We start from the raw sequence: 27019 nt of genomic DNA, 5'->3' as shown, positions 1-27019 counted from the left end.
TTGGGTTCGTCAAATTGCTACAGGTCCTCCACTATCGGGCTGAGTCTCTCAAGTCTTAGGTCTCTCTTCCCCTTTAGGTATCTCCCTCTCTCTCACAGAGTCTCGAGTCTCTCTGTTTTGGGTCATAGTTAAGAGAGAAACGATGTGCCAGGAAGGCAAGATAGAGATAAGAAGAAAACAGAAGGGAAGAGAAGAAAAAGGAAAGGGGGGTTTGAATTCGTCCGAAAAAAGTAAGTTGGTTGAAAAGTTAATAAAAAATAATATTTATTTTAAAGTAAATAATATTTGAAGAGTTTAATATTTAGAGCTTTTAAAAATTAGGTAATTAAAATAACAAAAGTGATAATTTCCTAAAAAATTTACTGAAATTTTGGCGAGCTCACTACAAATGCTCGAAGAAGAATCAATATATTATCGATTTAGTGTACTAGAGTCTAGGGTCAATAGCAAAAAGTTGGAGAGCAAAATCCCAAGCTGTTGAAGATGCTCTTATATGACCATATGTTGCACGTATAAGAAGTCTGCATAAAATTTGTAAGAATTGCTGGTTTGAAAAAACGCAATTAGAGACCATTCTATATTTCTATGATAAGCTTTGGTGTCATCGTTGATCATCTGCGTTGGATTTCAATAATGTGAAGACAGTTCAATCAAATAAAATGGAGAAATGCAAAGTCAAAACAAATCCTAGTTTCCAACCTAATTACAAATGACCACCCCTAGCACAACCAACAATAATGCCAAAAGAACAGGCTTGGGGAATAAAACTCAATACTTTGCCCATTCCCCAAGTCAGAAAATTAAAATTAAAATGCCACAAGATGATTATGAAATAGCAAATTTCAAATTGATCAGACACTTATTACCTCCACTCTATGGTAATCATCCTACAAAACAGATTCTAAACAATGAAAGCACTTGGAAACAACTTCCGAAAGGAAATGGATTCATCTAAACCTTGCAAACTGCAAGAGAAGCAAGCAAACAGTCCTTTTACAACCCTACACTTCACCTTTAGATTTTCTCCCGATTAGGCGGAATAATTCAATATATGGAATAGAAGTAGATTTTAAGACTAATTAAAATAAGATGCAAACATTCAATCAAAATTTTAATATTGCATAGAAAACATCCATGTATTTGATAACAAATGAAAATAAACTAGGACTCAGAGTACCTTTCCCAAAGTTATGACACTAACAAAAAAACACAAATCCAAATAAGATTCTCCAAACAACAATAGCAAAGACCTAGTAACCACCCTTGAGATCATTGACGACATCGTAAGGAATGGGAGTCACAGTCTCCAATGTTGCACCTTCCACCATAAAACCCGGTTTAGGGCCCTTTGGCTGCCTCTTTGTGCTAATGACCTCACCTTTGGCCTTTGCCTCAGCCTTCAGTTCATCATTCTTCAGTTTCCTCAGACGGAAATCCTCAGTGCACCTTGAAGGTTGCACATGCTCCACACGCACGTGAATTCTCTTCCTGATTATTCTGTTACCCACCTGCAATGACATACATACATGAATCCCAATTCAATATGAAAATATTCTATCACCCGTAGACATATGGTACAGAGTTCTGTAAACAGCATTCATTGCAAATAATCACAAAGTGGCTGACAGGCCATCAAAATAAAATGATCTAATACTCCATGGAGAAATGAAAAAGTGGACAAAAGTATTACAGCTAAAACCACTGAAGTTGTTATCAGCTAGAGCTGAGGGTCTAGCTCGAATTAGTATTTTTGTTTATTTAAATTGTATAGCATTCAAATCCTACCGGTGTCCACCAATGTCAAAACCCACTCATGGTGACATACTGCCATACCTAATAAACAAATATAACATCTCCCACTACGCATCTTCACTATTAAAGATAAATGACACTTGGAGGGGAAACTCAAGTAAATAGTACATAACTCTTCCCAAATGTCAATTCTTAATGCGCTTGTCACCAAAAGCAAATGACTATTCTGGCTAGCTATTGTATTTTGTGTCAAAAAATGAAATAGCTTCAACGGGACACGTTGCAATCAAGACTACCTGAGGCACGGTACAGATTCAATCCCTAATACAAAACAACTGTAGACCACAACATCTATTACACAAAAAAGCTAACACGAGCAAAATCATCAAACACATCACATACACAGGCTAGAACATGTAAAATAACAATAAAAAAAAAATCCAAAATTAAAAACGGAAAATGAAACCAAACAAATTAAACAAAACCAACTGTAGAAAAAACCCAGAAATCCAAAAGCAAAAAATACAAGCAAATCATCAAACTCATCAGCTACACAAACAAACATGTAACAAAAAAAAACCACAAATCCAAAAGCCAAACGGGGAAACAATAGCCAAATAGAAAGTCGAAAAGCAAAAATCTTCTACACAATCTCCTGAAAGGCCATACATACTTCAAACCAACAAATCCAAACCACCATATCTAGAAAGAAAAGAAACCCAAAAAAGAGTACAATGAATGGATGTTACCTGCTTGTTGATCTCGACGCCGATGGCGCGCTTGGTAACGTTCCAGACTTGGCCAGTGCGGCCGTGGTAGAACTTGTGAGGCATTCCCTTGTGGATGGCGCCGTTGACCTTGATGTCGACGTATTCACCGATCTTGAAGGTTCTCAAGTAGGTCGTGAGAGGTATGTACCCCTTCTTCCTGAAGGGCCTAGCGAACAGATCTCGGGTCCGAGAACGAAGACCGTGACCAGCCGGCATGTTTGCTCACTCCCTCTCTCTCTCGCACACTCTTCGGGAAGAGGAGGATATGGATGTGGCAGCTAAAACCCTAAAGGGGGCGTCTTTGTGGTTCGTTTTATAGCTGCTGCGTCTAGGGTTTCAATGCTTTTTCTCTGGGAGATATGGGCTGGGCCTCCCCTGACCTTTTTGATGGCTTGGGCAATCTCTGGTTTTAATCTTTAGCAGCCCATGAGTTTTTTTTTTCAATTTTTTTTTTTTTTTAATCTTTTTGCCTGTTTTTCAAATAAAGAAAGACCCACATAAAAAACTACATTATCATTTAATATTAATCTTATAATTTAAAATATTCTAATAAAAACAAAAAAAGGTCTTAAAATTATTGTGAAAATCCTAGAAGATTGTTTATAATTCTTTATTTACATCAGAAAAAAATATGCTACGAGAAATGATTTTTTATCGTAATTATTACTAAAGAGCCGTTGACTTTGTTTATTAATACATTTTAAGGAATACTTTCTGTGTTTGGTTTGAAAAAGCGTTAAGATGTGACATAAAAATAAAAATTATTTTGTATTTTTATGAGTATTTTTTGTTAATTTTTTTATTTTGAGAAGATAAAACAAAAGACGGAAAGCAAAAATTTTAACAAACTCACTTATATCCATGCGTATAAACAAATTATCATCGAAGTACAAACCTATAGCAAAATGAAGCACCATGCAATACATTTTATTTTTTTTTAGTGGTCAATTTTCATAATGTTATGTACCATCATTTTGCTATTTAATTCATGTATATTGTGTAATATCTTTATTATAATTTCTAAATTGAAATTTCAAATATGATGAATTAGCATGACATGTATTATTACCAATGCAATTAAAAGGCTACGGGGACTTTGTTATTATAATTTTGGAAAATATTTTCTTTAGGGAAGCCGTTTAATTATTGAATTAGATTGATATTAGCGCCCTCTCTTGCCCTCCCCTTCCCTCACCCCAAAAAAAGAAAAAGAATTGAATTGATATTGGTAACTATTTTTATTGAGCTAATTGAATATTGACTTGATATTACAATACTAAATAGACTTAAAATGAATAAAATGGGCTTTCCTTTATGTGGATGGTATTCAAGAAACTTTCAATAAGAGAAACTAAATAAATATTAAATATGAACAAAGAGTGCTGGCTAGAACCTACTCCGATGCTTAAGTCAGCGTATGAAGAGCAACTTATACCAAGTATAAAATGTCAAAATTCATATATTCAATACTTGGTAGTTTTCATCTATTTATAGATGAGGCTTTAACTGCCGTTCCGGATTGAGTGAAAGCTAATTCCCTGATTCCTAGATTCTTTTCCTTTATCCGAAATCTGCGTTTACGATGTCTAGCTCCCGATATCTTGAAATTTGATGCTTCCAAAATACTTTTGGCGCTTATCGAGATTGCATCTTGATAGGTTTAGGTTAGTTGGTCTTCATGGGTTTGTCTTAATGGGCTTACATGGATTCGATAAGCCCATTCTTTGGTTGTCGTGGGAATATTTCCCAACAAGAGTAAATTACATTTTGCAAGCCAAATTACCACCCCATTCTTAGATACACTATTAAACTTTAAATCACGACAATTTGTTCCCTTTCTTCAAAATTTCAATTTCAGTTTGCCTTTTTTGTCCAAATCAATCGATTAGTTGGATGAAATTTTTTGTAAAATCTAATATAAACCATAAAATTATTCATCTCCATTTTATTTGAAATGGAAAGATCCTGTTCGAACAAAGAGGAAAATATTTGATGGAATTGTTCAAAAGGAAAGTTTTGATCATGATAAAAAAGAATAGTCCATGTCAACGAGTAATATGCCATTAGGAAAAATGAATCCTATTGGGCCAAGTTTTAGAAATAAAAGAAATTAAATTTGTAAATACACAATATTCTTAAAAAATAAGTGTAATACTTTATCCTACTGATAATAGTTTTTAAGAATTTTTTTGAAGAACAATTAGCTGTTCTACCGCAATTCCCTTGGGTCTCCTTTAGCTCTGGTGAGTGTTTGATAGTTTTAAGAATTTTTTTGAAGCACAATTAGTTATAAAATATTGGAATTATAATTACACTGACTTGTTACAAAGTTGGTTCTTCCAAAAAACTTATTAAATGATATCGAAATTATAAGAATGATAAACATTACTGCACCCACGACTTCTATCAGAGAAGTCAATCTTTCAAAAAATTGGGCCAGAAAATCACAACAAAATTGAATTACAGGAGTATCACAAAAAATGTGTACTTACCAACCTGAAGGATTATGAGTTGAGAGACACATTGACCTCAATGGAGGAGTCGGTAAGAATGATATCCTTTGAATTATCAGCAGCTTTTGGGTGATCAGGACAACTTAATTTTATCCTCACATGCAGAGGTTTAATGAAAATGAGGTCTCTCAAATCTCTGTTTGATTTTAACAAGAAATGAATGCATGAATCTCTCCCTGTTCTTTCAGTTCTTTCTTGGTTCAAAATATCCACTATCCTTGCTGCGTATTTCTCCTGATTGTCCTCTCCTATATCTGGTTTTCTTCTAAGTTTTAGATACAATACTGCACAAATTATAACCTGTGCGATTATTAGGAAAGAGAAAAGTTAGTATTAATTGGACAAAATAGAGTGTACATAAAGAACAAAGCAAATTAAGTATGAACTCGAAAGTGTTACACGCAAAATTTACAAGGTAATGGGAGAGAAACCTTTTTAACTTCAAATACTAAATAGGGTTTAGATTTTAACATAAGTTACATGCTGAATTCACGCTATAATGGTATATCAAGAGGTTAATTTGTCTTTTGTTCAGATTTTGCCCTTTTGATAAGATGGTGAAAGAGAGGAAGACTAGGGAGAGATAAGAAGGTTTGGAGTTATCTAATAACTTGAGAAAAAAAAGTTTTGGAGTTCAAATAATTTTTCCCAGATTCCATATTCTACATCCCATTTTTCTTTATCTTCATGACTACCAAAAGAAGCATAATATAAATTCATGACACACGATTTCGAAAGATTGAAACTTATGAGACAGCTACCATAAACAGGAGAGCTCAAATAAGGTTTCTTCCTCAAGGAAATCTAAAAACTGTCCTAAGAACACACCTCCAAATGACATGAAATTAAAACAAAATTCAGGTTTCTTCCCCAATTCAGGTTTAGTCAGATGCACAAGTTTACATTTTTGGAAGAAAAAAAAAAAAAAACAGGGGCAGGTTCCTAGTCCACAGTTTCAGAAACTTTGGCCCAATATTTCGGCTTCAAACAAGTAAATTAAAACGCAGATGCCTTCAAGAGGAGAAATGAAAAAAGCTGATTTAATAACATTAATTTCAGTTTAGTAGTTGATGTGTACATGTGCCAATTCCTGTCTTTGAGAAATCAGAAGCTGAAAATGTGAGCAAATCAACAAATAGGGGATCCCCCCGCGCGCGCCCACACACACTATATCTAAAATAATAAAAGTACACAATTTATGGAACTCTGCAAATATGTGGTTTGTGCCAGCAGGAACATGAAAATTATCCAAAAAAATATAAACTATTTTACCAGCGTTTTCAATATCTGAAGCTCCGAAAAATAAACCAAAATATGATGCCAGCTTTTCAAGAAAGAGATCTCTTATCTCAAAGAATCAATCATATCTTAACATAGGAAATACAAGTCAAATGAAGATAAACTAAATGGTATGAGATGTACAGAGTGAAACGGTTGATGAAACTACAAAACAGATGTGATGCCAGCTTTTCAAGAAAGAGATCCCTTATTCTAAAGAATCAATTATGACTTAACCTAAGAAATCCTAGTCAAAGGAATATGAATTAAATGGTATGAACTGTACAGCGTGAAATGATTGATTAGCCATAGTGAAGATTTGGGGAAAAAGAAAATAAACAAAGTGAATATCAACTCCAAAAGAAATAAACCGACAGATACAACTAAAGAGAACAAATTGAAGCAAATAAAAGGCTCTTGGGTATCCTGTGGTGTATGGACGAGTGTGAATATGTGTAAAATGATCATAACATCATATTGAATCGAGAAATCCTACAGCAAGCGCAAACTTTCGATTTCTAATTTTAGGGAAATTTTTAGAAAACTCTATTACTAAAGACACTGGGTGTTGTTTTTAGACAAGAATGGAAGGCATTCGGAAAGGCAAAAAAAGGGTAAGAGTAAATGGCAATTTGCACATAATTTGTCAGCAAATAGGCATAAGAAAGCTTTTTTAGTTCAAAATTAATATTCATTTTTCTTTACGAGTCAGTCACACAAACGCTGCCTGGTGGCTGTTGAACCCTTGAATTCGCCCTTATCATTGCATGACAGTATTAGGGATAGCAATTAGCGAAGTCCCATCCTTGTGGCATGGTAGGCCTCGCTGAACTATTTTGTTAGAAAATAATTAGGTTTAACCCCTAGCATCACGGCCACTAATCCTAGAACGTTACACATTATTGGTTTAACTTTCACTTTTAATGCTATAGCACTTGATTATTAATCAGATAGTGCTACCCAATGGTTTACTTGTTAAATTCAACTGATTAGGTTGTTTCTAAGTCAAATAATGTTATTTCCTGATCCCACGATTTAAGGGACAGTAAATGTTTTCGCACCAGATTTCATTTTCAAGCACAGCTGACAAGAAAAAGAAAAAAGAAAAAAGAAAAAGAAAAAGAAATTGAAATTTCTCACTGCTCCCAAGATTCTGTTGCTTTAGAACAATGTAAAAAGCAAATAGAAATACAAAAAATTAACAAGCATACCTCACTTGTTCCAGGACTTGAGTTGACAGCACAATTAATGTGAACTCTCTCGTCTTGATATTTATTATCCTTAGTTGTATTATTGTCTTCAACAGTCAATTCTGTGTCGGGAGTTGCGAATGCAAGATTATCCAATTCATCATACCACTGTTGTGCAACGCCAACCTGAATGCACCCAAGAGCTGAACTCCTAAGCAACTCAAAGCATAGAACTAACAACTTCATGGTGGACCAAAGAAAATATTTAAGAGAGAGAGAGAGGCAGGGAAGGAGGGAGGGAGGGAGGGAGCAAGAGAGAGACAAACCTTCTCTGAGGGTCCCGCTATAACCTCTATTCCTGAGACTTCAGTAGCAGCTCCTCTTGCCTGGCACCATATGCATCCTTCTTGTAATGGTTCTACAAGCTCAGTATCCACAGGGATATCCACATTTAACTGTATGTCAATCCTACCTGTCGCATGTGGCAAACTTCTTAGGATCACCAAAGCTGATTAAACTAAAGTTCACACCATGAGCGTCTTCCAAATGAGAATCCCAAAAATTTGACGGGTATTTACCAATGACTGGCAAACAAGTGCTTATTTTTCTGCCTGTCACTTTAGCTCCCACACTAGGCTTTTTTTACTCTTTCCCACCACTTTCGGGAACAAGGAAAGTGAGCAGCAAAATCAAAGTTTTCAGATAAACTGCCCAGCCAAGGTAAACACTTTTGACTTGATTCGCTGAACTTTCCAAAGGAGAAAAAATGAATAACAAAGAAGAAAAGAAGCAAGCATTTCACAGGGATGAGAGGTTTTACATTTTGAAGTACGTTAAAAATTATTTCCAGCTTGCTTTGTTTTACTGTTTTGAGATTCTGCCTAAACAAAAATCAAATATCACAACCAAATTTCAAAAAAGACCACCACAACCTTGTTTCATCCTAATCTTGTTAAAAAATAACGTTGCTGAAAAATAAAAATTTAACATCTAGCAAGAAAGAGAAGGCAAAGTTAGCAGCTTTTTTAACATCAGTGAATTTGAATTCAAACTTCCCAGATCTCCACTCGGTGGTGATATTTTCATGCAAAGCCAAATTACCTAAACAGCTTTATAAAAATTCTAAACGAAACATAAACGTTTTTTTTTTTGATAAGTAATAACCTGGTTTTATTAAAAGCGTCAGGCACCCCTTAGTACACCGGCAGTATACAAGAGAAAACGCAATGCTGGAAAACGAAAAAAAAAACAGCCCAAAAAAAGAAAGAAAGAAACCCACCAAACAAACCCACAAGAACCTAAGCCTACAAGCACAAACCCCAATCCAACCCACAAGGAACACACAAGAAACCCACCCAAAAACCCACAGGAACCTACACCCTAAAACACAACACCCGCAGCCCACAAGCAACCCACAAACTACAGAACCTGAGCCTTTCCTCTCTTACTCCTAGATTGCACACTCGCAACGTCGTAGTTTATGGAGCTCTTCAAATTCTGCAGTTCTCTCCTTCCTTTGATCTTATACCGCTTCCCCATACTACCCCGATGAAAATCTTCCTCAATGGCAACCAACAAAGCCAGGGCCGAATCTTTATCCTCAGCACCCTCCGACTCCCACTCCAAGTGTAAGTCGGGAGGAAAAACACCCAAGGGGTGAGGAGAATCACCTTCCTCTCCCTAATCCCACAAAACAATCTCCCCAGATGGGCTAAACCCTACCGGCCACTCCTGAGATTGGATCAAACCATTCGTGTTGGGAGTCTCACCCTTGTCAATGGTCAACGATTTGCAGCCGTTCAAGGGGGAGGGAACTCTCGGAAGAAAGAACCCGTGCCGTAGACCCACTCCCCCACTTGGCATCGGTAGGTTTTTAACCACAGCCCTGACCAAAGCCTAAGAAGATGTACCCAAACACTGCGTCATCGGCGACCTCAAAGCTGTCATTCCCTCATCAATCAAGGAAATATCCAACTTACTAGCTTTGGCCTTCGATTTCCGTTGATACCTCATGACCGATTGGGTTTTGGACGGGTAAATGGGAGCCCCCCCCCCCAAAACATAAACGTTTACTTTTATTGGGTAAGGAACGAGCCTTCAGATTATGAGTCATGTGAATCACACAGGTCATGTGTTTCACTCTACATATACTTATGCTGCCAATGGTCATGGTCCAAGCAATGGCCCCAATGGAAATTGGACATTTTGCCATGTCTTACTCATATTTAGGAAAAAGAGCAGAATGTATATTTCTAAAAGCATTACAGATGCATTTTATTAAGATGAATGTCATGGATTTAAGGCAAGAGGCAGACAACCCACAAAAGAAAAACAGAAAATGCTAATGTTGTAATTATGTACATGTGGAATAAATCAGCTAAGGTCATCTATATACACAAACTGTAACTATGGTTCAGCAAGAATAAATGTTAGAGCATGCCATAATACTAGAACAATACTAATTTATTGTAGTCATAATACTAGAATATTCTAGGCAGAGCTTGTTTCTAATTTTCATTTATTTGGTAACATGAATACATGCAGGTGGCAGGAGATAATTAAGTCTCTCTAAAAGTGAACTTCTCTTTTCGCTCTTTCTCCAACCTTAAAGTTGCATAGATAGTAGATGCAGATCCCAACTATAAGAAAGGCACGTTAAGTTTAATTTACATTAGGCTATCTTTCATGCTTTTCTTCATCTTTTTTCTTTTGCTAGCTAGGTGTTTCTCTTGTATACTTCCTGTGTACTTAGGTTGTGCTTTTTTGCTCTTTTTATTAAATTGTGTTTACTTATCAAAAAGTTTTATTTACAAGGCCTAAGCCTAAACTAATGCAATAAAGTCCCGATCGCCCAGCCAAAACTTGTCTACCACCAACGCCTATCTAGGTGACGCAGAAAGTCAAGGAACCATTTTTCAAGCTGAGCAATACAATAAAAGGTGATAAGAAGTAGATACTGTATGAAATAAATAGGTAAGTTAATGATCAATGAAAAGATTTTTTTTTTTAACAAGTAATCGATACTTCATTAAATGCGTATGGCGCTCCTAGGTACACAAATTGTATACAAAAGAAGCCACCTAGTTAGAAGGAGCAAAAAGAACAAGAAAATCATGATAACTAATCACCAAAGGAGAAACAAAAACAGCTTTCCAAAAATACAATGTGTTGAAAAATAAAGACTTAATCTCCTTCAAAATCCTCTTGTGGTCCTCAAAACTTCTATCATTGATTTCCCTCCAAAGACATCACAAAAGGCATGAAGGCATCATTTTCTACAGAATAGTACTCCGAGTGCTGCCAACAGTCCACAAACAAACATACAAATTGACTACGTCTAGACATAATCCAAGATAACCCAAATCGACTAAAGAAAACATTCCAAATGGTACAAGCAACCTCACAATGAAGCAGAAGATGGTGCACGGACCCCCCCACCCCCCCTTCATTTTACACATACAACACCAATCAACCATAATGGCATGCTGCTCCTAGAGATTGTTCATGGTAAGGATCTTTCCTAGGGTCGCCGACCAACTAAAAAAAGCCACCCTCAACTGAACCTTAGTCCGCCAAACACTCTTCCAAGAGAAACAGAAACCATCATGACAACCCATGATACTATAGAAGGATTTAATACCAAACAACCCTCTTTTGGACGAGACCCACTATGATCAAAGTTGGAAATTAGATCTGTGTTTTAAAAACCCAATAAAGACACCAGGTCTGATTTATGATGTAATGAAATTAATGCCAAAATTTCCTGCCTTGTGACTTCATTATATATATCAATATTTTTATAATTTTTTGTGTGTTTTGCGAATTTATGAATAATTTTAAAACTAACACTTGTAATCTCTCAAATTTATGGATTTACCAAGTAATGAGAGAATACATTCAACAAATAAGTCTTTAAAAAAAAATTCTGGATTATATTTTTTCTTATATCAAATTTCCTAGAATCGCATAATTCATAGCACTAGAATGCTAATATTATAACGTATTGCACTTAAACTCTACTACTACTAAAGGAAACCCAGAGGTTGTTTTGACCGACCAATTCTCTAACAAAAAGAAAAAAAAAATCAGAAAAGGTTAATTAGGAAAGCAGCTAATAGCAGGAGATCAGCGAAATCAGATAACTTAAACTCCACTACAACATGTCCCTCCCTCCCTCCCTCTAACGCTTACTGCAATTCCCTTTCACGAGTTATCTACTTTGTGGGGTTCTTCTTTTCTTTGGAGGAGTATTTGAAAAGTTAAAGTATCTTTGAGAGTGAGTTATTTTTATGTGGACAACAACTCTTGGTAAGATTTTGATAGTGCTAAAATGGTGTTGCATGTGTAAGAGGAGCGAAGAATCTATGATCATCTTTTCTCCATTGCGAAGTGGTAAGACAATTATGGAGAAAGATCTTTACCCTCTTCGGAGTCCCAATGGGTTATGCCTACAAGGGTGATAGAGTTGTAGATTGTTGGCGAGGTCAGATGGGTAGTCGCTCAATTCTAGGTGTGTGGAGAATAGTCCCCTTGTGCTTAATGTGGAGTATATGGCAAAAGCGGAATGTAAGATGTTTTGAGAATATGAAGGAACAGCTCAAGAACATTTTGGCCAAATCGCTTTTTAATTGGACAGGGGTGTATAATATCTCTCTTCTAATTTTTCTGAATTTGTGGATTTTTGCTCTTCTTTTAGCATTTAAGGGGATTTATTTTTGTATACATCATGTGTACTAGGGTTGCGCCCCTCTGCACATATAAATGAATTGAATTATTTATCAATATATATATATGTATGTGCCCTTTTGCTAGTATACATAAACATTACATGTCAGTCGGGCAACTGCCTAGGGAATCAGTAGGGCTATCAACTGGCCTTGGCTAAGTGTTTTCACGACTATAAATCAAACATATGCAAACACAGACTGTAAAATACCTGGCAACAAGCTGAAACATTGAAGATGATCAATCTGTGCTCCCCAAAGTCCATAACCACTGTCAAAGCAGGCAAAAAACCAGGAATGAATCAAATGGGGTTCAGAAGAAAGAAAATCTTCACACTTCCATCACATTAGTCAGATATGGGATAAAAAATAAAAATTAATGTGTGTTTCAGTGGGAACCATGTCTGCTTCACATTTGCATTTATAACACAAACACATCCACGCTTTAATTTGGGTTCAGAATAAAAGAGGGTCAATAAATCAATTTCGTAGACATACTTACACTGCATAAACTCTCTCCAAAGGGGAAGACAACCAATAAGGTAAACCAAGGATCCCAAAATTTGAAAACTGGATGTTCGAAGAGACACCAGATTCTCTATCAATTTTCAGAATCCTCTGTCCAACTTGAGAAACAAACAAAATGAAATAAGAACTGCATCTATAGAATATATTCACATAAAAAAGTAGATAGCAATCATCGAATAACGAACAGATACCTATGTCACAAATGACTATGTGATTCTGCAGGGTTGTTAATGAAGATATGAGACCAGCATTTGGGAACCCCTCTAGTGAACAGGAAGTATCAATCTGCAGTGGCAACCCATCACATGGCATCTGTTTCAAAAGGGATACTTTCTCCATGATCCACTGTTGACAGGTCTCCAAAATATTTGGAAACCCTATATTAATTTTCATAAGATACTATTAGACTTATAAGTTGACTTCTAATAAAAACAAGAAACAAAAGACACTAGAAAATAATTCCAAACCTTTTATAACTTCTTTTATCTTCCCTGAAGCCAAATCCATGATCCATAGAGTTTCAAAGCTGCAAATAAATCCAGGTTATGATACCAGCCCCCAAAAAATTGCATAGATGAATTCTAGATAGACATCAAGACACTTAGATGGATACTGGAGCATCATTAGCTTGCTCAAGATTATCGCCTACTATTGTACTAGAATTTAAATTTTTGGGGCTTCAGACCCCAATTCCACAATTTTCTTCCCAAAATTAACAAGCTTCACAGAAGAACCGCTTACCACTTATGAGAGAGATAAATAAATACAAGGCAACATACATTTTTTGGATAGTAATATGTTTGCACTGCTTTGGTGGGACAGACAATCTATAATTGCCTTTTTAATATGTTTTCACTCAAGAAAATGAATATTTGTGTTAATTTTGATACCATTTATCACAACTTATGGATGTGCTAGTCACATCTGTGCGATATTCCAAAAGAATTTGTTGCAGTTGTGGCTTCGTATACCCTCATATACAGCTCGCATCAGTCTAGTACACACTTGATTTAGGATTTAGCACATACCCACAATACCTTCACAGTCCAAATTTGGTGTCCTTTGCTGCAAGGTACCAGCCTTCTTTTGCTTCTCTGGGCATCATAATGAAGCATGCTATTTCTGAGGCAAGACAAGCTTGGATTTGTATGGCCAAACCATAGCATAGGGTTTGTTACATGGAGCTTTTCGCGGCTTTTTCTAGGGTGGTTTGGATCTGAGAAATCGGAAACTACAACCCACTTATTGTTCTGTGATGCAGTTTGAGCTTTCTAGGCAATTTTTCAGAAGAAGCACAACATTGCTTTTCAAAGCAGCTGCAGCTTTTCATATTGATGAATAGCCACAACCCTGCCAAACTGGGTCATAGACAAGCCTAGTATATCAATACGAAGTCCGATGAGCCAAGAACTCAAGATCAAGCCCGGCTAAAGTTGAAGATAGGCACATTACCTGCCTAAGCCACACCTAATTGACAATAGATTCCAAAAGGTGATTTTTTTTTAAAAAAAAAAAAATCACCTGGAGGATAAAATATAAAACAACGAGGCATGTAGCAAAATAATTGAAAATTGTAAAGGATTTTTCTCTAAATGGTCACCAACCATCTGACATAAGGTTAAATTTGGTTTGATTGACACAAAATCTTTGTTCCAACTCAAAACACAAAAGTCATTTAAGGGTTTATCAGGTGTTTTCTCTTGTATACTTCCTGTGTACCTGGGGACACCTTATATATGTAATATTTCATAATTCTGAAAATTAAGATATAGGGGGAACCGATGATTAACATAAAAGTACTCAAAAGATAAACACACCAAAAAAGTAATAAAATGAAAGTGCACCCCACTAAACATAAATCTTTTATTATCATGGAGATGAAAATGAGGAATGCCATAGTAAATAAGGTTGGAACAAACCAACCACAGATACTACCAACAAGCAATAGAGGCACATACCTCTGGAACACATGGACTAATTGATGCAAGACAATACCTTATAAAATTTAAAAAGGGAAAATTTCAAGTGGAGCAAAGTCCAGGATAAGTAACCAACTATAGTTTAGTGTATAATATATAGTTAAAAATGTGTCCTTTACCTGCGGTCTATGACAAAGAAACTGCCATCGTCTGATTTCATCAGATGCCAAGGGAACATCAGTGATTTGGAATCAAATTCATCAGAATTTGTATCAACACTTTTTCCCAGACCCAGCTTGTTCATGATCCAGATCCACAAAGAATTACTCATTTTATCATTGTTGCTTGTTGGATAGAGAGTCTCTAAAATTCTCCTCCCCATATCAGCTCTCCTGATGGCATGGTTCTTAGTAGATAGGGACCAAAACAAGTAAAATGGTGAGAAAATTACATAAACAGCAATATCTAACAAAATCATGCCCCCCCCCCCCCCCCCCCCAAAAAAAAAAAAAAAAAAAAAAACCTAATGCAAAACAGTAAAACCGAAAAAATAAGACTAGTTTTTAGAGCAAGTATTATTAAGAAGAAAAAAGATGGTGAAAAAGTATATATTTATGTCAAAGAAAATACATAAATAATTAATTTATGTCTATTAAATAAAAAAATGCCTAGTTGACAATGAAGATCCAAATATATTGTCTGAAGGATAAAGTCACAAGAAATACAACCGGAAAGGGGAAGAAGAGAGAGAGAGAGAGAGGCCTCAACTGAGGACAAATTGACAATTGAAAATTTTATTATCATCATTGCAACAATCCTTTAAACAATTATCAAACAGCAATTAAAGCATGGTAGATATAAGATTCAAGAGGATGTTGGCTTAGTGCAGAAAAGTGTTGCATGGAAAAACATATTAAAAAAAGGTTATAAGGTTTATTACACTTCATGGCAGTGAATTTAATGGTCAACAAACAATAAATTCATATAATCAGCATAGGATAAGTAAGGAACTTGACATAGAAAAGTAAACATTCAAGAATAAGATAGTTTTATATCTGTCAGAAATTGGAGGTAGAACCACTGAGAGACAAAATTGAAAAAGGTTTCCTAATGTGGTTAGGTTTTTTTCCCAATGGAGACAAACAACTGTAGCAGATAGGAATACTTAAGTTGGAGGCAGTGCAAGGAACAGAAGAACACTGAGTAAACTTGTGTCTTGAAACTAATGGGAAAAGACATAGCACCTCTAATCTAAGAAAAAGAGCAGCATCTAGTTTCTTGAGATCTCTCTTGGATTGAGCTGTAGTTTTTGTTCTTAATTCTCATCTTCAAATCTGTTAAATCTTGTATACTTTTTAGATTGCAAAAGCCTTTAGGGCATTTGTTTGTATACTTTTTGTGTACAAGGGCATTACCCTTTTCTTTCAATAAAATTATTACTCATCAAAAAAAAAAAAAAAAAGAGCAGCACCATAGAGAACTAAATGGTGAAGAACAATTTGCTGAGCCAACCGGACCTAACTAATTGGAATTGTGAATTCCAGTTGAGTAGAATGAAAAATTATAGTCTCAATTTTCTTTTCTTTTTTTATATATATAAGTAATTGAAATATCATTAAAAGTGTAAGGCGCCCTGATATACAAGAAGTATACAAGAGAAGTTACCTAGCTAGTAGAGGCAAAAAGAACAAGAAAATCATGATAACTAATCACAAATGATATACAAAAACAGTTGTCCAAAGATACAATGTGTTGAAAAAAAAAGATTTAATCTCCTCCAAAGTCCTCTCACAGTCCTCAAAACCTCTATCATTCACTTCTCTCCAAAGACACCACAAAAGGCACGAAAGCACCATCTTCCACACAACAGCACTTCGAGTATTGCTAGTAGTCCCACCAAGCAGCATACAAATTGACTACTCGTCTAGGCATTACCCAAGACAACTCAAATCGACTGAAGAAAACATTCCAAATGGCACAAGCAACCTCACAATGAAGCAAAAGATGGTCCATGAACTCTCCATTCCTTTTACATAAACAACTCCAATCAACCACAATAATGTGTAGCTTTTGGAGATTATCCATGGTAAGGATCTTTCATAGGGCCGTCGACCAGCCAAAAAAGGCTACCCTCAATGGAACCTTAGTACGCCAAACACTTTTCCAAGGGAAACAAACACCATCATGACAACCCATGACATTGTAAAATGATTTAACACCAAATAATCCCTTTTTGGAAAAGACCCACTACAACTTGTCCTCCCGTTCCCGTCTCATTCTTGCTAATAGTATCCCGACACCAAAGAATGGCACCTCCAAAAAATTCCACAAGGGTCGCAACAAAAGCATCCTTTATGCAAGCAATACCAAAGAAAACTAGAAAGGCTTCCTTAAGGGTTGTATCCCTACATCAAAGATCAGGCCAAAATCTAAACTTGGAGCCATCTCCCAACTCAAATCTAATATGACTACAAAAATCCCCCAACCCCTCCTAATATTCTTCCATAAACCCACCCCATACGCCCCCAATGGGCTCACTAGAACACTACCCTCCCCATGCACTTCCATGTTTAGAATCCACCACCACCCTCCACCAAACCTCTCTCTCAAGCCTATTACATCAAAGCCATTTACCTAAGAGAACATGATTGAACCTCAACAAGTTCCTAATCCCTAACCCTCCCTCAGAAATTGGTGTATAAACCTTGGATCATCTTACCAGGTGATATTTGAACTCTTTACCTAGCCTCCCCATAAGAAATCACGTTGGAGCTTCTCCATACGGTTTGCAACACTCACAAGAAGAGGAAATAGGGATATGAAGTACGTGGGTAAGTTGGATAGGGTGCTCTTGATAAAGGTAATCCTACCACCCATAAACAAATACAACATTTTTCCAACTAGCCAACCAACATCTCAATTATTACCTATTTGCTGTTTGTAACTTATAGATGATGCAAGTATGCAATTCTTTTTTTTATGAGTAAAGTATATTCAAAAGGCGCAAAGGGGCACAACCCATAGTACACAGGACGTATACATGAAGCCCCTAATTCAAAGAAAAAAGAGAGCACCTATCTATAAATAGGGACATTAATGACATCACTACTCATTTATTCATTCACTTCTAAAATGAAAAAACAAAAAACTGTGGTCCATGTACAAGAAGTAAAAAAAGGCTGTTCTTATAGATAAAATCTGTTACTTTTTTCCTCTGAAGTCTTGTAAAAGCCCTCAATAATCAGATAGCTAGCAAAGTTGTACAAAGTTTTGAAAAGCACACCTTCGTCTGTCTAAATATATGATTTTTATCAAAATAATAACAACCCCAATCCTCCCTTACAACAGTCTTTATTCCCAATACATCCACTTAGGGTCTCGATTCAAAATCTATCAATAAACAATTCACTAGTCAACAAGTTTCAAATGCATACCTCTGAATCCACAAAATATAGGCAATCCTCAGCAGCATTATAAAAGGAAGCTGCTGGACGGACCAACTTGGCAGATTCAAATTCTCCATCCTCAAAACCAGGGGAGGAACCAATCTGACATGTAAAAAATGATATCTTAATCTAACTTTTCATTTTATCTCTGCACAAATTTTAATCGAATATACAAATTACGCAAGATAAGATTTGAAAAAATAAGGTACATTGGGAGTTTTTCAGACCAGTATCTACATCTGAGAATTACATAAAGAAGGCTAGAAATGCAAAAAGCTAATATCATAAAGAAGACCCTTCTACAAGTACTCCAAAAAACTACTTTTTTTTCCTTTGAAAAAGAAAAAAGAAATCTATATTAAAATATGCTTTTCAGCACATGATGAGCACAAAATAGCCATAAAAGATTAATTTGATGAGCATTACTATATCAAGTGAATATATATAAACTAATAATGAAGTCCTTGAGGGAAAAGAATGGCATCTCATGTTAATAAATAGATAAACCTAAATGGTGGGACGAAAAATGGGAATAATTAAAACCTAAGAGAAGCAAATAAAAAAAATAAAAAAAATAAAAAGTAAATTAAATGTATCATGAAACCTAAAAACAAAAAGGAACCAAGTAAAGATTATGAAAATTTACATAACTAGGAACTTGGACAGCTTATAGCATACGAACTTTGATTAATTAATATCTCTTTCTTTTCTTTTTTTGATAAGTAAGAAGCTAATCTGATTAAAAAAGTGTAAGGCGCCCCTTGATACACTGGGAGTATAATTAGTATCCCTTTTTTTTTAATTGACCTCCTACTAGTTTTAATTTTAATCCATAGGGGGGGTGCAGTCAATTCTTTTGGTGTCCCATTTTGACAGCATAGAATCTCAGCATGATCAGTGATGGAACTGCCTAATAAAGGGGAGCAAGTCTTGAGGGAGTGGGTTACTGCAGAAACTACTCATTGCCATGTTGTCCCTGCCCAAAGAGGCGCATTTGCGAGGAGCACTGTTATTAGGGAGGGAATGCATAATTGACTAGCCACTTCACAGAGAAGCTCCCTTGCCTTGCAGCATCTGGCTTTAAGTTGTTTTCCTAAGATAGCTCCTCTTATTCTATGATAGTCAAAGAAGTACCTCCATAAATGTTCCTTTTGGTCTCCTCTTTCTTTCTCTATTGCTCTCCAGCGCACTAACTCTCTATAATGAATCCTTCAAGGCAGATAGGGCTACTCTTGCTTGCTCTTGGCCTATTACTATAGTCAAAATTCCCGTGTTCTTTACTTGAGGGATATAATAGCCCTGATCAACTTTGCCCTCCCAAAAGAAGAATAGCCCTGTTCTTTACTTGATTGATGCCATTAATCAAATAACTGGGAGGGAATGTGTAATATTAAAGGAGAATGATCAGAGATATAATTTAATTACCAAAGCCCCAGTCTCTCTGTACTAAATACAAGTTTTTTGGCCAAATAATTGCAAGACAATTAGCCCTGGATATGTGTTCATCATACACATTAGCTGAAGGTTAGGACTGCATCCAGATCACTGAAGCTAGGATCCTGCTTTCACTACACCAGCACAGGATATAATTTCATATTTGGAAGTTTTATCTCATGCTATGAGTGATGCACACTTACCTAGCCCATAATACCATAAGCAGATAACTTAGTTAATTTGGTTTGCATAGATCACAAACATGTCCACTAATTTTTTATTATTAATATTAGTAATTTCATTATCATTTATTAAGCGCAGAGGGGCACAACCCTAGTACACATAGAGTATACAAGAGAACCACTAATCAAAAAGAATAAGAACAAAAATATAAAAAATCTACAAAACTAGCAAGAATCAAACTATGATGGGCGGATATCCAAGTATATAAAGTGTTGATCACAATCTTCCGCAACTCTGTCACCAAAGTCTCTACATCTTCAAAGCTCCGAGCATTCCTCTCTCGCCAAAGACACCACATTAAGCACAATGGAGACAACCTCCATACTTCCACAATTGTACCACTGTTAACCTATCCTCCCCAACTGACTAACAAATCAATCACCCGTTTAAGCATAACCAACTCTACACCAAACAAATTAAGAATGAATCAATAAATGATCAAGGGGCTCCCCACTCTTCTTACACATGCAACACCACTCAACCACCACAACATTCCTCTTTTTCAAATTATCGAGCATTAATATTTTCCCTAATATTGCTATCCACACAAAATACATCACCCGCGAAGGAGCCTCCTTGACTTTCCATATGCTCTTCCATGGAAAAGAGGATCCATTCTGGCTAGTTAACACTTGATAATACAACTTCACTTCAAACTTGCTCCTTTTGGAAGGATTCCATCCTATCTATAAAGAAAGATACTACCACCTCCACCTCCCGATCCTGAATTGGTCTAGTAAAAATTACATTAAATGAAAAATCCCTTCTCAAAACTGCAAGTTATCTACCGCCCACACATCCTTTCTCTAAGCAATACAAAACAAATCCGGATAAGATATCTTCAACGGACTATCCCCACACCAAACATCATGCCAAAAACCAACCTTTGACCCAACCCCACCTCAAATCTAACAAATTTGGAAAACTTATCCCACCCCATTCGAATATGTTTACAAACTCCCATTCCAAATGTCCATGTTACCTCCTTAGAACACCAACCTCCCCTTATACTATCCTCCCCTTATACTATCATATTTAGTCTCTATGAGTCTATGACCAATCTCTATAATGCCTCTCTATCCATAGCATGCCGCCACAACCACTTTCACAAAAGGGCTCGATTGAACTGAATCAGATTTCTAACTCCCAAACCACCTAATTTTATCGGAGTGCAAATCATTGCCCAATTCACTAAATGGAATTTAAACTCATCCCCAATACCACCCCATAAAAAATCCCTCTAAAGTCTCTCAAGCCTATTAGCCACTCCCATGGGAATAGGGAAAAGAGACAAGTAATACGTAGGTAGATTGGATATAGTACTCTTAATCCGTGTCAATCTACCACCCTTAGATAAATAAAGTTTCTTCCATCCAGCTAACCAACATTCCATTTTTTCAATAACGTCATTCCAAATAGAAGTGGCCTTATAAGAAGACCCAATGGCAAACCCAAATACTTCATTGGCAATTAAGGGTATCTACACCCAAGAATACTGACCAGTTCTTCTACATCTTCCACTTCACCTACAGGAACAATTTCTGATTTTGCTAAATTGATTCTCAACCCCAAAACTGCTTCAAAACATAAGAAAATATATGCAAATGTCGAATTTGTTCGGAGTTTCCATCACAAAAAATCAGTGTATCATCAATAAACAGTAAATGAGACACTACCAACTCTTCATTATTCCTCGACCCCATTGAGAAACCTATCAAAAGACCTGTATCTATTGTCGCGGTCATCATTCGACTCAATGCTTCCATAACCACCACGAACAACAACGATGGAAATGGATCCCCCTGTATCAACCCACGAGAGCTAAAAAAAAAATCCAGACGGTGTTCCATTCACAAGAATGGAAAATCACACCGTAGATATACAATGCTCTATCCATTCCCTCAATTTCCCCCCAAATCCCCATCTCTTTAACAAATCAAGCAAGAACTCTCAATTTACATGATCTTATGCCTTCTCTAAATCCAACTTGCACAACACTCCAGGTTCACCCCGATCTAAATACATGTCCACTAAATATCTGGACGCCTATCTTGATTTTGAGATATTGGCCCAAATACTCATTTAAAAAGAAAACAGAAGTCCAAATGAGAGCTTTGACCATTTGGTGGAACTTTTGTACTCCAGATGAACTTCCTGACACACTTTATCAGTATTACTGCAGCCTTGAAACCTCTACCACCGTCTTTTGACCTTCTAATCAACCACATCTTGAATAAAAGGTTAGTGCTGAATGTCTATAGTAAAGTAAAGGAGGCTTAATAAAAACCAAACTGTCTATGTATTCCTCTTCAGCTAGGCAGCTCCTCTTTAGAAATTTCCGCACATCCTTTTTTATGGCTGCTATCAGGAAAGAACATAATACAGAATCCCAAAAGAACAATCATACATGAGATTTGGAAATGCCTTCCATGAAATTTAGAAGCACTTATGCAATCTTCTCTCTACCCATTAGTGTTTCCCTAATCCTTTCAGTGTTTATTTTTTGTGGCAAAAGTATCCACCAAGTTACCTGTGTAAAATTTGTCTCTGTGTGTGTGTGCGTGTGATGATTTGTTATCCATTTTATTTTCGTTAGAAAACACCAAACACGATCAGCAAATGAAGGACTTAAAGCTGAATTACATTTTGACATGAAATCACTAACAGATTTCCATACATACACAATCCAGAATCTTTCCATTGCTGTTGAATATGATAATCCGATGATGATTGCTGTCTGAAAGGAAGAGGCGATTGCCACATTCATCTGCAGAGATGCAGCCTGTAATAAAGGATGGCAGATTTTGAGAAAACTAAATTGTTATTCTACCACATCAAGTAGTAAAGATCATACACCATACTCATCTCAATAAGACAATGCGTATCAAATGAACCAATACTCATTAATTAAAAACATTCTCAAGATTTGGCATTAATGTGGTCTTGTTCCAAAAACAAACTGAATTTCATTAAAATCTCTATGAAGATTTTAATCAAGTCAAAACAGAACCTAGTACACGGGATGTATATCATGAAGATATTCAACAATTCAACATTTTTTCATAATACCCAAAAAGGCAAATGCAAACAAATGGCAACTCAACAACAAACCAAGCATAGGAAGCCCGTCACCTGGGAAGTAAAGAAGCAAGTTCCGCAAAAAAGAACATAAATACGGTTCCTTAATGATCTCAGCTTGCTTCACCCAAGTGCTTTTCAAGTTATGGGCCAACCTAGACTCATCAAGTTGTGCACCTAACTCTTCAACAGCTGCATAAAAGAGCACCAAAACAGATAAAATGATATTGAAAATGCATATTTATGTATGTCCACCAGATACTTGCATTACTTCAAGATAAAAAGAAATTCAACAAACAATATTCAAATCAGGTCAACAATAACAGAATGCAACAATTAGCCAAAAAAGGGGGGGGGGGGGGGGGGGGGGGGGTATGCATTAATGACTCTGATATTCAATTTTTTTTAATATATTTACAAACTCATTGGGAAAGGCCAAAGGGAGCAGAACCAGGAACAGAGAATGTAAGTATGGGAAACTCCCTGGGAAAAGCAAAAGAAAGGAAAGAAGTACATCAAATTCAAAAAGAGGCATAACTTAATACAAAACTTTACACAGTCTCTTTTTGGTATTTCACATTGTTAATAGGAGGATGTTTCTCTTTAAATTTTAGGTAAATTACAACTTACTCCCCTGTGAAATATTCTAGTTACAATTTACCTTCTTGTCTTTTCAAAAGTGCCATTAAACCTACTAGAACTTTGGACTAAGATAAATGCATAACTTTTTGCATCCAAACTAACAGATCAATTGCATGTGACAATCTCATGACTAAATGAACCAATAAAGGGGAGGAAAAAGAATACATTTCATCATCCACTATATACCACATTCTACAAACATTTTCTCTTCTTTTTCTTCTAAACTTCAACAAAAGAAAGGGGAAACACCTTATACACACAATGGCTTCTTGAGGTGAATTGAATAAGAATAAAAACAAAAATAAGTGGAAGAAGCAGATACCAACAACAAAATCTAAGGTTCACGTTTTTTATTCCTCTTTTTACGCAGTCCAAAAAAGAGAAGAGCTCGGTATTCATAGTACTGGGGATTAGATCTGATTCAAATTCCAGATCCAGTTCTTCCATAAGTTTCTCTCCACAGTTCCTCCAAGATCTCCCTCCCCATTGGTTTTGGACCCTATACTCTGGCAGAGGCCAACTTCTTCTGCCCACTACATTTGAGAACCGTATAAACCACCCACAGTCAAGAGTGATGTTAGGGCTCCGATGACCCAGTCAACGGATCATTTTGTTGCCATGTAAGGTTCTCTGGTGTCAAATCTGAACACCCTCAGTCACCGAAGCATGCGAAGATGAGAATTAAATCCACTGATGAGGTCGTCAAATTTCAGGTTGCCGCCTTTTCTGCCAACTATGTGTTGGTCAGTGTTAAAGCCCATCTACTCTCTCTTTCCTGTTTTGGTTATTTGTATCACTTTTGTTTATGTGCATGCATTTTTTTTTTCTCTTTGTGAAATTATAAAGAGGAAGGAGGGGAAGATAGCATACAATAACCATGTGAAATAGATTCTCAAATGGCTTATTATTATTAGTTTGTCAAGATGCATGCTTGTTACGTGTGAATATGTCGTTAATTTAGATGGGAAAGCTAACAATTTCATGTTAATCCAAAGCATTAGGGGGTTTAATGCAACCTTTTAGAAATCAAGGAGTCAGGCTGTAATTACAGTATATCACAGGGAGATAATTGTAATTCACGCTAAAAGTTTAATACAAGAAGTAGCAAATGATGCAGTTTGGAAAAGAGAAACAAGCAGCAGACTTAGAACCCTAAGTGACACTCAAACCTGAGCATTATCAAACCCTAACACTGAGTTCTCCCAAACCCAGTTCTGCTCTTATATTATAAAAAACTAGCTCATAACCCGCGCTATGCACGGGATTCTTCCTTATAATTTAGTTTCATAATAATAATAATAATAATAAATGGAAGAAGAGAAGCATAGGAAATATAGATAAAAAATGAAAACTGAAAAATACTAATATAATATTATCGGGACAAAAATTTTTTATAAATTAGTTTGTAGGAATCAAATCACAAAAGATTGGTGAATGTTGAGTTGTTGACAATGGGCAAGCTTAATTTCGTTCAATGTTAACATTAATTTCGTTCTCTCTCATCTTTTCTTCCCGCTCCTTTCTTTCCTGCTAGTGGTGGCGCGTGTAGGCGCGTCACGCTAGTCATTGTTTCTGATTTGTCACGCTGGGTGCGACAGAAGGGTTCGTCTCGTTGATTGGAGCTGGCTTTTGGCTGGTGGTGCTGAGGGGTTGGTTTGTGGGTTTGGTTCCATGGGGCCCTGTCCTGAGTTCCTTCAGGATAGGCTTTAATGGAGCGTTGTTTCACCGTGGAAGCAAAATGCTTCTCTTTTTCGACGAAGGCAGGAGAGCCTGAGCTTCGTTTGGAAGAGAGGAGGAAGGCGTTTGGGGGGTTCATTGTTCTTGGTGTCCAGGGCTCAGCGTGGTTGTTGGCCACGGTCGAGAAGGCTTTGAAGGATCCAGGTTTGGATTTCGTCAAGTATTTTCGGGAGGATACAAAAGCTCTGATGGTTCGAGGGAGTGGGAACAAGGCCGGCCGCTTCCTAGAGGTGGTAGCCTACGCTGAGGGTGGTCGGAAAGGGGCTATTTGGCTCCCTCAAGGCCGTGGTGGATGGGGTTGGTCTCGGGTGGTGGGAGAGTTGAGGAAGCTGCTTTCTTTTCTCGGTTTAAAGGATCGGTCGCCGGGTGGAGGGATGTCTTCGTCGGAGGGGAATACGAAGGGGGGGGAGAACGAAGCTCTGGATCTTCGGGGAGTCACTGATGGGTCTCCGACGGGTATTGAGAAGGGAAAGGGAAATGGTTCTCCATCGTTCGCGGAGGTGGTGCGCTCGGGAGATACCGCCTCTGGCTTGGGTTGCAGGTCTCCGGTGTGGAAGTCGGGTTGGTGCGATTTGGAGAAGAAGCCGCTTCAAGTGGGTTGCAACGCCATGGAGAAGGTAGCGACTGGTCCCCTGGGTAAGGACCGCCATGCTGTTGAGCGTCTCAGTTGCAGGGGCTGTGTCTGTTGTTCGGCGTGCGTGTCTGGGGCAGCCGATGTTGAGGGCGACTCTTCACTGCAAAGGGACAGCGTGTCTGGAATGTTAAGGCAGATTGTGAAGATCCTTGGGCGCCTTTCCAAGGTTTTGCGGTGGGTTTGTGGGTCTTCGCATAGATTGGGCTTGAAACCCTCGGTTCGGCCCAAAAGTAGGTTGGGTTTTGTTGCGGGCCGGATGCTTAAGAGGAGCAAGCCTGCTTTCAAAGGGTCCCGGTTTGGGGCTGGGGCTAAGGCGCCTAAGCCTTTTGAGAGGGATGCGGATTCGGGTCGTCGAGGTCTGTCTTCCCCACCAGAGGCGTCGAAGTCGGCGGCCATTTCCGTTGAGAGGCCTTTGGCGGCGTGTCCTGTCGTTCAGCGATCTCTCAGCCCGGAGGCTTTGGCTCCGGCGCCCTCTGTTGAGTGGCCGTCGGCGGCAGATCCTGCAGATCCCGTACAGTCGCTCTCTGCTCCGTTCTCATTTCCGGCGTCTTCTGGGCGGGTCACTTTTTCTCCATCGCTTCCTGTTCTTGCTGCTCCGGTGTCTCCTGTGCAAGGATCCTCTTCTGTTCTGACGGAGAAGGTCTCTCAGTCTCCAGGTTCTTTGAAGGGCTCAAAACATGCAGTGTCTAGCGAGGCTCCTCCCTTTTGGTCGGCTGTTCCAACTCCGGCTGGGATGTTAGCGAGGTCGGTTTCTTCCGGAAGCTCGTGTAGTTCAGTGCTTCCCGTCCTTGATGCTGCTGCTTCTCTCTCAGGGGCTTCTAAGTTGGGGGTGAAGATTCGTTCTTCCCCCCCCTTGCTGCATATCAAACCTTTCCAGCATTATATTAGGAGGGCTAGGGAGCTTAGGGTTGGTCATTCAGTGGAGTGGAATGATGGGTTATTATCGGACTCTATGGAAGCTTCGAAGTTGTCTGCTAGCCTTGCTGTCAATAAGGTTTTGACGGCTGAGCCTCCTGCGATAAAGGTTGTGAAGTCTCCAGTGAAGCAGGGCATGCTCAGGAAGGGGTTTCTCAACCCTCGCCCGATTAATTCTGGCCCCTCCGCTTTGCCTCGAGAGGTCACCGATGTCGG

At 37.5% G+C, this 27019-nt stretch overlaps 2 protein-coding genes across 6 annotated transcripts in view; both read right to left on the bottom strand.

The window, feature by feature from the left end:
- Window positions 1–1098: 1098 nt before the first annotated feature.
- Window positions 1099–2827, bottom strand: LOC133871354 (large ribosomal subunit protein eL21z/eL21y). Its single transcript, XM_062308796.1, has 2 exons — window positions 2502–2827; window positions 1099–1508 (listed from the first exon to the last, which is right to left on the bottom strand). The coding sequence occupies exons 1-2, from the start codon at window positions 2736–2738 to the stop codon at window positions 1251–1253; spliced, it is 495 nt and encodes a 164-aa protein (XP_062164780.1). The 5' UTR covers window positions 2739–2827; the 3' UTR covers window positions 1099–1250.
- A 2043-nt stretch (window positions 2828–4870) lies between these two features.
- The window catches only part of LOC133871324 (uncharacterized), a 38738-nt gene continuing 16589 nt past the window's right edge, over window positions 4871–27019 (bottom strand). For 4 of the 5 annotated variants that reach the window (XM_062308748.1, XM_062308756.1, XM_062308773.1 and 1 more), the window contains 11 exons: window positions 22930–23067; window positions 22479–22579; window positions 18109–18222; window positions 14854–15080; window positions 13223–13281; window positions 12947–13132; window positions 12730–12853; window positions 12440–12498; window positions 7830–7975; window positions 7525–7689; window positions 4871–5335 (listed from right to left, as the gene is read on the bottom strand). In XM_062308748.1, coding sequence (XP_062164732.1) covers window positions 5027–5335; window positions 7525–7689; window positions 7830–7975; window positions 12440–12498; window positions 12730–12853; window positions 12947–13132; window positions 13223–13281; window positions 14854–15080; window positions 18109–18222; window positions 22479–22579; window positions 22930–23067 — 1628 coding nt within the window. In that variant the 3' untranslated portion in view covers window positions 4871–5026. The remainder of the gene's footprint in view (window positions 5336–7524; window positions 7690–7829; window positions 7976–12439; window positions 12499–12729; window positions 12854–12946; window positions 13133–13222; window positions 13282–14853; window positions 15081–18108; window positions 18223–22478; window positions 22580–22929; window positions 23068–27019) is intronic. The other variant, XM_062308781.1, reaches the window with a different exon arrangement.

The sequence above is a fragment of the Alnus glutinosa genome, chromosome 1, assembly GCF_958979055.1.
Source record: "Alnus glutinosa chromosome 1, dhAlnGlut1.1, whole genome shotgun sequence".
NCBI classification, from domain to species: Eukaryota; Viridiplantae; Streptophyta; class Magnoliopsida; order Fagales; family Betulaceae; genus Alnus; species Alnus glutinosa.
This window is presented reverse-complemented; position numbering and strand designations above follow the sequence as displayed.

What these genes read in the sequence shown, in the direction of transcription:
- LOC133871354 (XM_062308796.1), bottom strand. Translation starts at nt 2,738, where the DNA reads ATGCCGGCTGGTCACGGTCTTCGTTCTCGGACCCGAGATCTGTTCGCT. An exon ending in GCGTCGAGATCAACAAGCAG is followed by an intron (nt 1,509 to 2,501) that starts GTAACATCCATT and finishes ATGTCATTGCAG; the next exon opens with GTGGGTAACAGAATAATCAG.